Source organism: Bombina bombina, chromosome 5, assembly GCF_027579735.1.
Source record: "Bombina bombina isolate aBomBom1 chromosome 5, aBomBom1.pri, whole genome shotgun sequence".
In the NCBI taxonomy this organism is placed as follows: Eukaryota; Metazoa; Chordata; class Amphibia; order Anura; family Bombinatoridae; genus Bombina; species Bombina bombina.
In genome coordinates, this window is record NC_069503.1 from 579,382,471 (window position 1) to 579,399,873 (window position 17,403).

A 17,403-nucleotide genomic window follows, 5' to 3' on the forward strand; every position below is an offset into this window, starting at 1 on the left:
TGCGGTGTTTCCTTATTTGGACAATATCTTGGTACTAGCTCAGTCTTTACATACTGCAGAATCTCACACGAATCAACTAGTGTTGTTTCTTCGGAAACATGGTTGGAGGATCAATTTACCAAAAAGTTTCTTGATTCCTCAGACAAGGATAACCTTTTTAGGCTTCCAGATAGATTCAGTGTCCATGACTCTGTCTCTAACAGACAAGAGACGTTTGAAATTGGTCGCAGCATGCCGGCTCCTTCAGTCTCAGTCATTCCCTTCAGTGACTATGTGCATGGAAGTTTTAGGTCTCATGACTGCAGCATCGGACGCAATCCCCTTTGCTCGTTTTCACATGAGACCTCTACAGCTTTGCATGCTGAATCAATGGTGCAGGGATTATACAAAGATATCACAATTAATATCCTTGAATCCCAATGTACGACACTCTCTGACATGGTGGATAGATCACTATTGTTTGGTTCAAGGGGCTTCTTTTGTTCGCCCAACCTGGACTGTGATCTCAACAGATGCGAGTCTTTCAGGTTGGGGAGCGGTTTGGGGATCTCTGACAGCACAAGGGGTTTGGAAATCTCAAGAGGCGAGATTACCAATAAATATTTTAGAACTCAGTGCAATTCTTCGGGCTCTTCAGTTCTGGCCTCTACTAAAGAGAGAACCGTTCATTTGTTTTCAGACATACAATATCACAACTGTGGCTTATGTCAATCATCAGGGTGGGACTCACAGTCCCCAAGCTATGAAAGAAGTATCTCGGATACTTGCCTGGGCGGAATCCAGCTCCTGTCTAATCTCTGCGGTGCATATCCCAGGCGTAGACAATTGGGAGGCAGATTATCTCAGCCGCCAGACTTTACATCCAGGGGAGTGGTCTCTCCATCCAGATGTGTTTTCTCAGATTGTTCAGATGTGGGGGCTTCCAGAGATAGATCTCATGGCCTCTCATCTAAACAAGAAACTTCCCAGATACCTGTCCAGGGATGTTCAGGCGGAAGCAGTGGATGCGCTGACACTTCCTTAGGTGTTATCAACCTGCTTACATCTTCCCGCCTCTAGTTCTCCTTCCAAGAGTGATCTCCAAAATCATAACGGAACATTCTTTTGTGTTGCTGGTGGCTCCAGCATGGCCACACAGGTTTTAGTATGCGGATCTGGTTCGGAGGTCCAGTTGCCCGCCTTGGCCACTTCCGTTACGGCCGGACCTACTATCTCAAGGTCCGTTTTTCCATCAGGATCTCAAATCATTAAATTTGAAGGTATGGAAATTGAACGCTTAGTTCTAAGTCATAGAGGTTTCTCTGACTCGGTAATTAATACTATGTTACAAGCTCGTAAATCTGTTTCTAGAAAGATTTATTATAGAGTTTGGAAGACTTACATTTCATGGTGTTATTCTCATAAATTCTCCTGGCATTCTTTTAGAATTCCTAGAATTTTACAGTTTCTTCAGGATAGTTTGGATAAGGGTTTGTCTGCAAGTTCCTTGAAAGGACAAATCTCCGCTCTTTCTGTTTTATTTCACAGAAAGATTGCTATTCTTACTGATATTCACTGTTTTGTACAGGCTTTAGTTCGTATTAAGCCTGTCATTAAATCAATTTCTCCTCCTTGGAGTCTTAATTTGGTTCTGAAGGCTTTACAGGCTCCTCCATTTGAGCCTATGCATTCTTTGGACATTAAACTACTTTCTTGGAAAGTGTTGTTCCTTTTGGCTATCTCTTCTGCAAGAAGAGTTTCTGAGCTATCTGCTCTTTCTTGTGAGTCTCCTTTTCTGATTTTTCATCAGGATAAGGCAGTTTTGCGGACTTCTTTTCAATTTTTACCTAAGGTTGTGCATTCTAACAACATTAGTAGAGAAATTGTTGTCCCTTCCTTGTGTCCTAATCCTAAGAATTCTTTGCAGAGATCCTTACATTCTTTGGATGTGGTAAGAGCTTTGAAATATTATGTTAAAGCTACTAAAAATTTCAGGAAGACTTCCAGCTTATTTGTTTTATTTTCTGGTCCTTGGAAAGGTCAGAAAGCATCTGCTATTTCCTTTGCTTCTGTGTTGAAACTTTTGATTCATCAAGCTTATTTGGAGTCGGTTCAAACCCCGCCTCAGAGAATTACAGCTCATTCTACTAGATCAGTCTCCACTTCATGGGCTTTTAAGAATGAAGCTTCAGTTGATCAGATTTGCAAAGCAGCAACTTGGTCCTCTTTGCATACATTTACTAAATTCTACCATTTTGATGTATTTGCTTCTACGGAAGCAGTTTTTGGTAGAAAAGTTCTTCAGGCAGCTATTTCAGTTTGATTCTTCTGCTTTTTGATTTAAGTTTTTTTCTTTCAAAAGTGAAAATAAACTTATTTTTGGGTTGTGGATTATTTTCTCAGCGGAATATAGCTGTTTTTGTTTTAGTCCCTCCCTCTCTAGTGACTCTTGAGTGGAAGACTCCACATCTTGGGTATTGATATCCCATATGTCACTAGCTCATGGACTCTTGCCAATTACATGAAAGAAAACATAATTTATGTAAGAACTTACCTGATAAATTCATTTCTTTCATATTGGCAAGAGTCCATGAGGCCCGCCCTTTTTATGGTGGTTATGATTTTTTGTATAAAGCACAATTATTTCCAAATTTCCTTTGTTGATGCTTTCTACTCCTTTCTTTATCACCCCACTGCTTGGCAATTCGTTAAACTGAATTGTGGGTGTGGTGAGGGGTGTATTTATAGGCATTTTGAGGTTTGGGAAACTTTGCCCCTCCTGGTAGGATTGTATATCCCATATGTCACTAGCTCATGGATAATATGAAAGAAATGAATTTATCAGGTAAGTTCTTACATAAATTATGTTTTTACTTGCATTTTTCTGCAAACAGTTCTCTGCATTGTTAGCATGTTAGATAATATTGGGTCTGCACCTATTCTATGTATTTCAATCTGGAGTGATTAATAGGCAGTTAGGCACCCTCACCTCAAGCAGCTGGACAGGAAGATAATAGGGAAGTGCCTGCTAAATCTTGTTTCCTTGAAAGCTGCTCAATAGCAAATGTCTGTTCTATGTACACAGATTAATTTCAGTCTGCTAAGCTTACATAACTTTGCTGCAACACAAGCGGACAGCTCCACCTACTGGCTATTTTAATTAGTGCACTGCTTTCCAATGCTTTTCAATAGCAGTCTCATGACTGAAAAAAAGGTTGTTATTCTGAAATGGCACAACTTGAAATGGCGTAAACCGAGGGCCACTTGTACCATTCTGAAAGGAAAGTTCCATCTATATTTGATCTGGGAATTTTTGAGAGCTGTGAGGATGGGTTTCAATTCTCTGAGTCTACGGAGGGTGACCAGAGCAAGGTCTGTATAGATTTGAATAGGATGTCCTTCGAATGACAATATAGAGAAGAGTCTTGCTGCTTTAATTAGCTGTTCTTTAATGTGGAAATAGCAAAGTTTCACTATGACATCTCTAGCTAGTGAAGGTTGCGGTGGTCTTGAAAGAGCTCTGTGAACTCAGTCCATTAGAAACATGGTGTCATCAATGTCAGGGAGTAGTTGGTGGAATAATTTCTTTAGTGTTTCAGGGAGGTTGGTGTAGCTCTCTGCAAGATTTTGTATGTGGATATTGGATCTTCTTGACCTATTTTCAAGGTCCTCTATCTGGTCCTCCAATCTCTGTATTTGTGTTGCTTGGTCATGTATGGTGTTGTGTACATTAGGTATTTCTTCAACAACGTCTAGTTTCTCTTCAAGTTCTGTAGTACGTCCTCCAATTTCAATGATATCTTGTTTGAAGTCTTTTAATGCTGATTTGAGCTCTTCTTGGAATAGACCCTTTATGTGAACAAGTAGTTCTTCTTTAGGTGTAGTTATTTGTGAAGTATCTGTATGCTCTTCCGAAGCCTGAGGTAAGCTACTCTCTGCGGGGTTTTAGGAGGTTTCAATTGTTTTTTGTCCTAATTTGGAGCGCGATAGGCAGTCCTTAACTGTTTGTGACTGGTTCTTCATTGTTTGTTTGTTTTTTTGGCTCTTGGAAAACCGCTCTGACTGTTATATTGATAAATGTGTGAAGAGCTGCTTATGTCGCTTAGATGTGCTCTCTCTGCCACTACATTACTTCATGTGATGAATTTGCTTGCAAGGGGATTGTATATGTTTTGGTTTATTTTATTGATTTATCGTTTGTTTGCCACAGTCCATCTGCTCAGCAAATCATGTCATCTTGTATCTTGTTACTGTTTGCTTAATTCTTCTAAAGGCTTAAAGGATTACTTTCTGTTATAATTTTTAAGCTAAACAACTAACATATTAAAGTTAATAAATATTAATTAAAACCTACTGACCTATATTTTCTCCAAAACGAAGTTAAATAACGTTCTAACAGTTATATCTTTTATTCGCTGATGATGTCACGTTATCCTGCCCACTATTTTCAGCACTGTGTGTTCAAAATACTTAAACCAATAACTTTGTGTTTAAAGTGCCATTTTGAAACCTAGGTATTGTAAACGGATTGGTACAGAGCAAAGGATACCCACGGAGTGGGTTTGGAAAACAATTAAATTTGCAGACAAGATTTCTGATATACGGTAGATATATGTTAATGAAATGCTATTGATAAAAAGTGTATTTGGGGTAGTTAGTTAGTAACAGGCATAGAAAATATTTACTTACAGTGGCCCTTTAAGCTATGCCTTGTTCTGGGTATGCCTTTTTATTTTTGGTCTGTGTGTAACTGATGAGAGTTAGAAGTCCCCTCAAGCGTCTCCTTCCTAGTGTCACTTTTTGTTCTACTGGTTGGGTTGAGGTGGATGTTTTTATAATAAAAGGACAAATTCAAGGGGTCTTTGCTTCTTTGTGCAGAGCTTCTTGTTGTCAACTTCTTGTTGTCGATTCGGTTATTTGTTCAGGGGTTGAGATGGACCTTGATTTATATTTGATTGCTTTTTGGTGGGTCGCGTCACAAAATTTAGGCCCAAACCTAAGTGAGTGTGATCCTCCGTTAGTCGTGTTATCGGGATCTCTTACTTTGATTAATTGCCTCCCTGGTGCGTATAGCAATGTGTTTATCTTCTGTGGTAGGCCGAGGACTGTCCTACCGCTATTCCTGGAGTGTTCAGGTGGAGATCGTTGTCGTTCACTCTTCCGCTGTACACTTTATATCGCCGAGGTCTTGAAGGTCTTGCCACCAAATATTGATGCTTTCAAGCCTTTTTGGTGTTTTGTAGTTATGCTAAATAAGGTTTTTAATCACTTTTCCAGCAGAGGTCTGGTGTCTTGCGACTGCTCTGAATCACAGTTGGCTCCGCCCCTACTTTGTAATTTTTTTAAAATGTAAAACAGCTTATTTCTTAAGGGCAATGCCCTACAAAAGGCCCTTTTAAGGGCTATTGGTAGTTTATTGTTAGATTAGGCAGTGTTTTTATTTTGGGGTGGCTTTTTTTATAGGGGTATTAGATTAGGTTTAATTGTTATTATTTTGGATAAATTCGTTTATTTTTTGTGATCTTAGATTTTTTTTTTTTTAATTTTGGACTGTTTTTTTTGGTAATTTTAGTTGGGTTTTGTTTTTGTAGTGTTAGGATTTTTTTAATTTTGTAACTTAGGTTTTTTATTTTATTTTTTTAAAATAATAATGTTAGGTTAATTAATAGTTTAAGCTCAGGTTTTTTTTTATTTCACAGGTAAGTTTTTATTTGAAGGTAGTTATATTGTAACTTTAATTAGTTAGGGGGTGTTAGGTTTAGGGGTTAATAGGTTTAGTTTAGTATTTGCGATGTGGGCTGTCGGTGGTTTAGGGGTTAATGGGTTTATTTTAGTATTTGCAATGTGGGGGGTCGGCGGTTTAGGGGTTATTAGGTTTATTTAGTGTTAGCGATGTGGGGGATCAGTGGTTTAGGGTTTAATAAGTTTAAAATAGTATTTGTGATGCGGGGGATGGCGGTTTAGGGGTTAATAGGTAGTTTATGGGCGTTGGTGTACTTTGTAACATTTTTGTTATGGGTTTTGTGAAACATTTTTGTTTCGCAAAATCCATAACTACTGGTCTTTGATCGCGTAATGAATTGTGGCGGTATAATGCTAGCATAATAGCCAGACTGCACAACTTGTAATACGGGTGACTTGAAAATTCCACACTCAAAAGCCATATTTTGAGTGCGTAATGGAGAGTTGCGGTAAAGGCTAAAACGTTAGCGGTATCGGCGCGACTTGTAATACGGGTGACCTTCCAATCCACACGCAATTTTTTTTATCTTTGCTACATGCAAGGTGTATAAAACTAGGTATCAATTTCTTATATATAAAGGATCTTTAGAAGAGGGTAAAAAAAAATTGCCCCTTCTAAGGAAAACTAGTATCTCAAGGAAATTGTATAGTTTGGCTGAATGCTATACAAAAATGTATATTGATAATTGTCTATGCAATTCATTCTTATCATTATTCTAATTGCAGAAAACAAACCGGGACCGGCATCAGAAAGGTAATCTATTATTTACCAAATAGTTAAAGGAACAATCTACTCCAGAATTGTTTTTTTTTTTTTTTTTAAAATAATTTTCTCCAACATAGGTGTGTCCGGTCCACGGCGTCATCCTTACTTGTGGGATATTCTCTTCCCCAACAGGAAATGGCAAAGAGTCCAGCAAAGCTGGTCACATGATCCCTCCTAGGCTCCGCCTACCCCAGTCATTCTCTCACGGAGATGGTTAAGAGTTTTTTGGTGTTTAAATGTAGTTTTTATTCTTCAATCAAGTGTTTGTTATTTTAAAATAGTGCTGGTATGTACTATTTACTCTGAAACAGAAAAGAGATGAAGATTTCTGTTTGTAAGAGGAAGATGATTTTAGCAAACGTTACTAAAATCGATTGCTGTTTCCACACAGGACTGTTGAGATGAAGTAACTTCAGTTGGGGGAAACAGTTGGCAGACTTTTCTGCTTGAGGTATGACTGGCCACATTTCTAACAAGACTATGTAATGCTGGAAGGCTGTCATTTCCCCTATGGGGACCGGTAAGCCATTTTCTTAGATTAAGTAAAAGAATAAAGGGCTTTATAAGGGCTTAAAAAACTGGTAGACATTTTTCTGGGCTAAAACGATTACTTTGCTAAGCATATTTGGCAGATTATAACTCTTAATAGTTATTATAATCTTGGGGATTGTTGTAAAAAAACGGCAGGCACTGTATTGGACACCTTTTTCAGATGGGGGCCTTTTCTAGTCATAGGCAGAGCCTCATTTTCGCGCCACTAATGCGCAGTTGTTTTTGGAGAGCAAGGCACGCAGATGCATGTGTGAGGAGCTAAGAACCACTGAAAAAGCTTATAGAAGGCGTCATTTAGTATCGTATTCCCCTCTGGGCTTGGTTGGGTCTCAGCAAAGCAGATACCTGGGACTGTATAGGGGTTAAATGTAAAAATGGCTCCGGTTCCGTTATTTTAATGGTTAAAGCTTTCAAATTTGGTGTGCAATACTTTTAAGGCTTTAAGACACTGTGGTGAAATTTTGGTGAATTCCTTCATACTTTTTCACATATTCAGTAATAAAGTGTGTTCAGTTTAAAATTTAAAGTGACAGTAACGGTTTTATTTTAAAACGTTTTTTGTGCTTTGTTGACAAGTTTAAGCCTGTTTAACATGTCTGAACCATCAGATAAGCGATGTTCTATATGTATGAAAGCCAAGGTTTCTCCCCATTTAAATATATGTGATGATTGTGCCATAGTGTCCAAACAAAGTAGGGACAATGATGCCACAGATAATGATATTGCCCAAGATGATTCCTCAAATGAGGGGAGTAAGCTTGATACTGCATCATCCCCTTCTGTGTCTACACCAGTTTTGCCCACACAAGAGGCCCCTAGTACATCTAGTGCGCCAATACTTATTACCATGCAACAATTAACGGCTGTAATGGATAATTCTATTGCAAACATTTTATCCAAAATGCCTACTTATCAGAGAAAGCGCGATTGCTCTGTTTTAAACACTGAAGAGCAAGAGGACGCTGATGATAACTGTTCTGACATACCCTCACACCAATCTGAAGGGGCCAGGAGGGAGGTTTTGTCTGAGGGAGAAATTTCAGATTCAGGAAAAATTTCTCAACAAGCTGAACCTGATGTTGTAACATTTAAATTTAAATTAGAACATCTCTGCGCACTGCTTAAGGAGGTATTATCTACTCTGGATGATTGTGACAATTTGGTCATTCCAGAGAAATTATGTAAGATGGACAAGTTCCTAGAGGTTCCGGTGCCCCCCGATGCTTTTCCTATACCCAAGCGGGTGGCGGACATAGTAAATAAGGAGTGGGAAAGGCCCGGCATACCTTTTGTTCCTCCCCCTATATTTAAGAAATTATTTCCTATAGTCGACCCCAGAAAGGACTTATGGCAGACAGTCCCCAAGGTCGAGGGGGCGGTTTCTACTCTAAACAAACGCACTACTATTCCTATAGAAGATAGTTGTGCTTTCAAAGATCCTATGGATAAAAAATTAGAGGGTTTGCTTAAAAAGATGTTTGTTCAGCAAGGTTACCTTCTACAACCAATTTCATGCATTGTTCCTGTCACTACGGCAGCGTGTTTCTGGTTCGAAGAACTAGAAAAGTCGCTCAATAAAGAATCTTCGTATGAGGAGGTTATGGACAGAGTTCAAGCACTTAAATTGGCTAACTCTTTTATTTTAGATGCCGCTTTGCAATTAGCTAGATTAGCGGCGAAAAATTCAGGGTTTGCTATCGTGGCGCGCAGAGCGCTTTGGCTAAAGTCTTGGTCAGCGGATGTGTCTTCCAAGACAAAATTGCTTAACATCCCTTTCAAGGGTAAAACACTGTTTGGTCCTGATTTGAAAGAGATTATTTCAGACATCACCGGGGGAAAGGGCCACGCCCTTCCTCAGGATAGGTCTTTTAAGGCTAAAAATAAGCCTAATTTTCGTCCCTTTCGCAGAAACGGACCAGCCTCTAATTCTACATCCTCTAAGCAAGAGGGTAATACTTCTCAACCCAAACCAGCCTGGAGACCGATGCAAGGCTGGAACAAGGGTAAGCAGGCCAAGAAGCCTGCCACTGCTACCAAAACAGCATGAAGGGATGGCCCCCGATCCGGGACCGGATCTGGTGGGGGGCAGACTTTCTCTCTTTGCTCAGGCTTGGGCAAGAGATGTTCAGGATCCTTGGGCACTAGAAAAAGTTTCTCAGGGTTATCTCCTGGAATTCAAGGAACTACCCCCAAGGGGAAGGTTCCACAGGTCTCAATTATCTTCAAACCAAATAAAAAGACAGGCATTCTTACATTGTGTAGAAGACCTGTTAAAGATGGGAGTAATTCATCCAGTTCCAATAGGAGAACAAGGGATGGGGTTTTACTCCAACCTGTTCATAGTTCCCAAAAAAGAGGGAACATTCAGACCAATTTTAGATCTCAAGATCCTAAACAAATTTCTCAGGGTTCCATCGTTCAAAATGGAAACCATTCGAACGATCCTTCCTACCATCCAGGAAGGTCAATTTATGACCACGGTGGATTTAAAGGATGCGTACCTACATATTCCTATCCACAAGGAACATCATCAGTTCCTAAGGTTCGCTTTTCTGGACAAGCATTACCAGTTTGTGGCACTTCCATTCGGATTAGCCACTGCTCCGAGAATTTTCACAAAGGTACTAGGGTCCCTTCTAGCGGTTCTAAGACCAAGGGGCATTGCAGTAGTACCTTACTTGGACGACATCCTGATTCAAGCGTCGTCTCTGTCAAAAGCAAAGGCTCATACGGACATCGTCCTAGCCTTTCTCAGATCTCACGGATGGAAAGTGAACAAAGAAAAAAGTTCTCTGTCCCCGTCAACAAGAGTTCCCTTCTTGGGAACAATAATAGATTCCTTAGAAATGAGGATTTTTCTGACAGAGGTCAGAAAATCAAAACTTCTAAGCTCTTGTCAAGTACTTCATTCTGTTCTTCGTCCTTCCATAGCGCAGTGCATGGAAGTAATAGGATTGATGGTTGCAGCAATGGACATAGTTCCTTTTGCACGAATTCATCTAAGACCATTACAACTGTGCATGCTCAGACAGTGGAATGGGGATTATACAGACTTGTCTTCGACGATTCAAGTAGATCAAAAGACCAGAGATTCACTCCGTTGGTGGCTGATCCTGGACAACCTGTCACAGGGAATGAGCTTCCGCAGACCAGAGTGGGTCATTGTCACGACCGACGCCAGTCTGGTGGGCTGGGGCGCGGTCTGGGAACCTCTGAAAGCTCAGGGTCTATGGTCTCGGGAAGAATCTCTTCTCCCGATAAACATTCTGGAACTGAGAGCGATATTAAATGCTCTCAAAGCTTGGCCTCATCTAGCAAGGGCCAAATTCATAAGGTTTCAATCAGACAACATGACGACTGTTGCATATATCAACCATCAGGGGGGAACAAGGAGTTCCCTGGCGATGGAGGAAGTGACCAAGATAATTCAATGGGCGGAGGATCACTCCTGCCTTTTGTCTGCAATCCACATCCCAGGAGTGGAAAATTGGGAAGCGGATTTTCTGAGTCGTCAGACATTCCATCCGGGGGAGTGGGAACTCCATCCGGAAATCTTTGCCCAAATAACTCAATTATGGGGCATTCCAGACATGGATCTGATGGCCTCTCGTCAGAACTTCAAGGTTCCTTGTTACGGGTCCAGATCCAGGGATCCCAAGGCGACTCTAGTAGATGCACTAGTAGCACCTTGGACCTTCAACCTAGCTTATGTATTCCCACCGTTTCCTCTCATTCCCAGGCTGGTAGCCAGGATCAATCAGGAGAGGGCTTCGGTGATCTTGATAGCTCCTGCGTGGCCACGCAGGACTTGGTATGCAGACCTGGTGAATATGTCATCGGCTCCACCATGGAAGCTACCTTTGAGACAGGACCTTCTTGTTCAAGGTCCATTCGAACATCCGAATCTGGTTTCCCTCCAACTGACTGCTTGGAGATTGAACGCTTGATTTTATCAAAGCGTGGGTTTTCAGATTCTGTAATAGATACTCTGATTCAGGCTAGAAAGCCTGTAACTAGAAAGATTTACCATAAAATATGGAAAAAATATATCTGTTGGTGTGAATCAAAAGGATTCCCATGGAACAAGATAAAAATTCCTAAGATTCTATCCTTTCTACAAGAAGGTTTGGAGAAAGGATTATCTGCAAGTTCTCTGAAGGGACAGATCTCTGCTTTATCTGTTCTACTTCACAAAAGGCTGGCAGCTGTGCCAGACGTTCAAGCGTTTGTTCAGGCTCTGGTTAGAATCAAGCCTGTTTACAGACCTTTGACTCCTCCCTGGAGTCTAAATCTAGTTCTTTCAGTTCTTCAAGGGGTTCCGTTTGAACCCTTACATTCCGTAGATATTAAGTTATTATCTTGGAAAGTTTTGTTTTTGGTTGCAATTTCTTCTGCTAGAAGAGTTTCAGAGTTATCTGCTCTGCAGTGTTCTCCGCCCTATCTGGTGTTCCATGCAGATAAGGTGGTTTTGCGTACTAAGCCTGGTTTTCTTCCGAAAGTTGTTTCTAACAAAAATATTAACCAGGAGATAGTTGTACCTTCTTTGTGTCCGAATCCAGTTTCAAAGAAGGAACGTTTGTTACACAATCTGAACGTAGTCCGTGCTCTAAAATTCTATTTAGAGGCTACTAAAGATTTCAGACAAACATCTTCTTTGTTTGTTGTTTATTCTGGTAAAAGGAGAGGTCAAAAAGCAACTTCTACCTCTCTTTCTTTTTGGCTTAAAAGCATTATCCGATTGGCTTATGAGACTGCCGGACGGCAGCCTCCTGAAAGAATCACAGCTCACTCCACTAGGGCTGTGGCTTCCACATGGGCCTTCAAGAACGAGGCTTCTGTTGACCAGATATGTAAGGCAGCGACTTGGTCTTCACTGCACACTTTTGCCAAATTTTACAAATTTGATACTTTTGCTTCTTCGGAGGCTATTTTTGGGAGAGAGGTTTTGCAAGCTGTGGTGCCTTCCATTTAGGTGACCTGATTTGCTCCCTCCCTTCATCCGTGTCCTAAAGCTTTGGTATTGGTTCCCACAAGTAAGGATGACGCCGTGGACCGGACACACCTATGTTGGAGAAAACAGAATTTATGCTTACCTGATAAATTACTTTCTCCAACGGTGTGTCCGGTCCACGGCCCGCCCTGGTTTTTTTAATCAGGTCTGATGAATTATTTTCTCTAACTACAGTCACCACGGTATCATATGGTTTCTCCTATGCATATTTCCTCCTGTACGTCGGTCGAATGACTGGGGTAGGCAGAGCCTAGGAGGGATCATGTGACCAGCTTTGCTGGGCTCTTTGCCATTTCCTGTTGGGGAAGAGAATATCCCACAAGTAAGGATGACGCCGTGGACCGGACACACCGTTGGAGAAAGTAATTTATCAGGTAAGCATAAATTCTGTTTTTATTGAGGTAACAAATTCAAATATAGACATACACTGTAAAACAGCATGGCAACACGCCTATTTGACAAACAATAAAATTAAAGCATCCCACACAAGAGGCATGTCTTATACCTAACAACCAGACTTTGGTTTCAACTAACAAGAGAAATTGTCTGGCCATGTATGATACCTCATTTTACTTTTATACATATTCATATGGACAATTAACATACCAAACATATGCCGCAGTCCTTGGGCCTGACATCAGTAAAAGAAAAAATGTCAAATAAGAATGGTTAGGCCTACAATTGTCCATATTTTCTATAACAGGATATATAAAAAAAATATATGGCTCAATCTTCACATGTTGATGCATTAAAGTACAAATTTTACATATAAATATATTAACATGGACACAACAAAACAAAACAAATGTTAGTCATAAGACCTGGCTTTCGTATCCCCATCTCTAAGGAAAAAGGCATAGGTCGTCGTGTGTCCATAACGTAAATAACAACCAATAAATATGGTAATCTAAATTAGAATCTGAAGTATGTAAATATGCTATGTCTAGGGCGCCTGACTAAGTTAAACTACAAGAAGTAATTTCAGTGAGCTTTATTTATACAATCTCAAGGCACCCCACTAACAAGGGGAGCAAGTAATATATGGATATCAATATATTTAGTCCCTCACAATATTTATTCTATTTTTTAAATTGCTTCTAAATCTGATAGGCCACTCATGGACCTTATACTCAACATATTAACAGCTGCAATAAGTAGACTTTAAGCTCCAAGATGTTGAGGGGAAATTACGAGAAGTAACTGCAGTGACCCTTAATTATAGAATCTCAAGGCACCTTAGTAACAAGGGGGGCAAGTAATACAAGAGTATCAATATATACACGGAACACCGGGCATGTCCATATAGATTATACCAATTGCAAACCTAATACATAGCCTCCCACAGTAGGAGATCTGTTTATAGAGACTCCCAATTAGTAAGGTAACTTATAAACTGCACATCAAGGCTATATAGCTTCCTCTAAACATGCATGTCCCAGGTATAGCGTAGTATTTTTACACGTGCAACCCTACATTAAATAATAAAAATTCTAATAGAGAACTATATAGATTACACATTCCCTTTTATGATAGCATATCTACATAACTGGCTAACTAATTCTCAACAGCAGTACTTAAGATAAAGCAGAGACTCCCTAACTCTGCCTGGAACTGCAGAGAGTATTACATACCCTTATCTGCACTGATTCCAAGTGTGGGGGCGGAGCACCGCAAAGCAATAGTCAATTAATATAAGACTGGGGGGGAATAAATAGGCCCATGTTAATGGGGTTATGCGAGGGCATCATACCTGATCCCCAAGGGGAAGAGACACTAGGTCAACTAGGAGAGTCACTCTCATTTCTCATAGGTCAGTATTAATTAGCAACAGATACAACACAAGCCTCCTGCAATATACTATCAACAGAGGTAAATTAGGCAGCCTCCGCGACTCCATCATCCCGGCCGCAGATGACAGAGAGGCAGTTATGTAATCTAGATATTATAAAGAAGTAGCTGCCGCTAAATACCTCAGCCCCACTAGGTACATAAGTTAGGCACAGTGTTAAATATGTATAAGTGGCACAGCAGGTTAATATTAAAACACCGTTGACCTGGACATAGCGAGCCTCTATATCTAAGTTTGTGTCACACAAATAATTCCCAACCTTAAGTTAACTAAAATAATGAATGGATAGTCTCCATCCCCCCCAGTCCCAAACACAGGGAGATCAACGGAATTCCCAATGCAAAAAGAAAACGTTATGACATGTTCTACCCTCCATTACTAACCAAACAATGTTAACTTTCCCCTTTAGCATATAAGTTGGAAATGCGTGTAATATAACAATAGGAACAGCGCCAGAGAACATAAAATTGGTTATAAGCAACCCATATATATGTCCAACCCTCCCCCAGAAATGTCAGCAGGAATGTTTTAGCAGGGATAGTCCCCAGGGTAAAGACCCTATAAGGGAATCACCTCCACCAAAGGCACATATGTACAAAATAATGCTGAGGGGTAAGGATCTATAAACAGCATTAAGTGGGATACATTAGCTGATGTTCAAAGGGCCAAGAGTCTCCGAAACTGTCATGGTAGCAGATGATATACATTTATCAGGGTAGACCCCATAGTGTATGTCACATAACGAGTATTTCAGGCCACCATTAGCTTATATGAGTATAGCGTTCAATAGTAGTGCAGATTATAGTTCCGCTGTATACCGGTAAAAGGACAAATATCATCCGCACCTAGTAATCCACAGTGCTTAATTTGGGCTAACCAATGCCAGTTCTCCCATGTATTGTGTCCATCCGGCTCAGCCCTAAACAACAACGTGCACAAGAGCCGGGTTTACTCCAATGTGCAGTCTCCAGACATACCTTGTCCATAGCGACACAAAGGTAGGAGCTCCCGCTCTCTCCACAAGGCATGTGCGCTAAGAGGGCTATCCTGCACAGGGCTGCAGGCGATCTATGCTCCACTTCTGAAGGGCACACTGGGACATCCAGGGGCCGGATCGCATAGTCTCGTACATCGCTGCACCGTGCGACTGTGCCCCCAGCTGTATATGGTGCCTCCTCCGGGTCCTCAGTAGTGATCTCTGCGTGCATATCCGCCATAACAGATAGAAGGCGGTCAAATCTTCGGCACATCCTGCCCTCAAATTCCTCAAATAAATTTTGCAATGTTCCAAGTAGCGCTTCCATGTTCTCAAAAGCCCTATATCCTCTCAGTCACTTCTTCGTGAGGCCAGTTCAGGGCACTCTTATTGCCTACTTGCTGTGAAAGACACAAGGCACGTTGCTTCCCTGAAAGGCCTTGAGATTAGCTAGGCCTCAATCTTTCGCTCCTCTCCGGTTGAATAAACCTGCTCTCGATTACCCAGATAGTTCCTCGGCTGTTACAGGGCTCAGTTAAAGTGAAAATATTTCCTTTAATGTAGGTTAAACTCTTTAATTTAGATATAATAAGTATTATTAGCTGGAGCTCCAGCACTGTACGTCTGCTCAAGTTGGATGCTAGCTCCGCCTCTGCCAGAATTATTGTTTTAAAAGATAGATAATCCCTTTATTACCCATTCCCCAGTTTTGCATAACCAACACTGTTATATTAATATACTTTTTACCTCTCTGATTACCCTGTATCTAAGACTCTGCAGGCTGCCCCCTTATCTTAGTTCTTTTGAAAGACTTGCATTTAAGCTAATCCGTACAATGTTATCCATATGGCACAGATGAACAAACATCTAGCTGTGAAAAACTGTCAAAATGCACTGAGATAAGAGGCGGCTTTTAATGGCTTAGAAATTAGCATTAACAAAGAATACCAAGATTGTTATAGAAATATACTTTTTACCTCTAATTACTTTGTATCTAAGCTTCTGCTCACTGCCTCCTTATGTCAGATCTTTTGACAGACTTGGACATCAGGCAATTAGTGCTGACTCTTAAATAACTCCAAGTGCGTAAGCACGTTATCTATATTAAACTCATAAACTTAACGCCCTCTAGCTGTGAAAGCTGTCAAATGCATTCAAATAAGAGACAACCTTAATGGGCTTAGAAATTAGCATATGAACCTTCCTAGGTTTAGCTTTCAACTAAGAATAAAAAGAGAACAAAGTAAAAAATTTGATAAAGGTAAATTAGAACGTTGTTTAAAATTACATGCCCTATCTGAATCATAACAGTTTAATTTGGACTTTACTATCCCTCCAATCTATCTATCTATCTATCTATCTATCTATCTATCTATCTATCTATCTATCTATCTATCTATCTATCTATACAGGTGGCCCTCGGTTTATGACGGTTCAATTTGCGCCTTTTCAGAATAACAACCTTTTTTTCAGTCATCTGACTGCTACTGAAAAGCATTGAAATCAGTGCATTGATTAAAATAGCCAGTAGGTGGAGCTGTCCGTTTGTGTTGCAGCAAAGATATTCAAGCTAAGCACACAAGCAGGCTGGAATTTATTAAGTGTACAAGCAGGCTGGAATTTATTAAGTGTAGCTAGACCTGAGCCATCAAGCAGCTTTCAAAGGAACAAGATCTTCCTGTCTATAAATCAGTCCAGATTGGAATGCATAGAAATAACTGTTTGCAAAAAAAATGCAAGTAAAGTCTGTGTTGTGTGATTTTTTTATTAGGTTTATAATGCTGTTTTAGCAAATGTTTTTGTTAATTTAACTTAGTTTAATTATATATTCTGTGTTGTGTGCTTATTTAATTAGGTTTATGATGCTGTTTAGCATTTAAAGTCTTTATTTTAAAGCTTTAAAAATAATGTATTAGGTGTTATGTAAATTTTGAGAGGGGTCTGGAACCTAACTCCCTCACTTCCCATAGACTTACATTTTAAACTGGGTTTCAATTTACAATGGTTTCTATTTACAACCATTCCTTCTGGAACCTAACCCTAGCATAAACGGAGGGTTACTTGGTGAACAAGATACGCTGGGCAAAGTATTGTGTGACGTAGTACCTTTGTCCATATGGCTTAAGGGGATAAGATAGCAAGCAAAGGCCACCTCAATGCTTAGTGATTTTTTTAAAACTATTTCTTCTGCTAGCAGTGTAGCTGTCAAAATTGTATTAATAGCGCTGATACATTGCATAGTGGCATCTCCAACTTCTTTAGGCTAGAGGGGCGGCGCACACTCACATTGTGTTTGTGCTGCCCATGATTTGATATAGAGAACTGAATGATAACATTGGGCATCTGTGTCTAGTCCATTCTGAATGACCATTTAATTATTTAATTACACAAATATCACAAGTGGTGACAAGACAAAATGCTAGGGTTTTATTTAAGGGATTTACTAAGAAGTATAAGCTTTTTTCTTCCTAAATGTAAAGAGTCCACAGCTGCATTCATTACTTTTGGGAATTGAGAACCTGGCCACC

At 40.2% G+C, this 17,403-nt stretch overlaps 1 protein-coding gene across 2 annotated transcripts in view; it reads left to right on the top strand.

The window, feature by feature from the left end:
* Positions 1-17,403, top strand: part of LOC128660608 (uncharacterized) — a 559,105-nt gene that overhangs the window by 298,619 nt on the left and 243,083 nt on the right. Inside the window, exon 9 of one of the 2 annotated variants that reach the window (XM_053714534.1) lies at positions 6,448-6,475. The exons of the other annotated variant lie outside the window; for it this stretch is intronic. Within the exon in view, the coding sequence (XP_053570509.1) occupies positions 6,448-6,475 (28 nt within the window). The remainder of the gene's footprint in view (positions 1-6,447; positions 6,476-17,403) is intronic. 2 annotated transcript variants of the gene reach the window in all.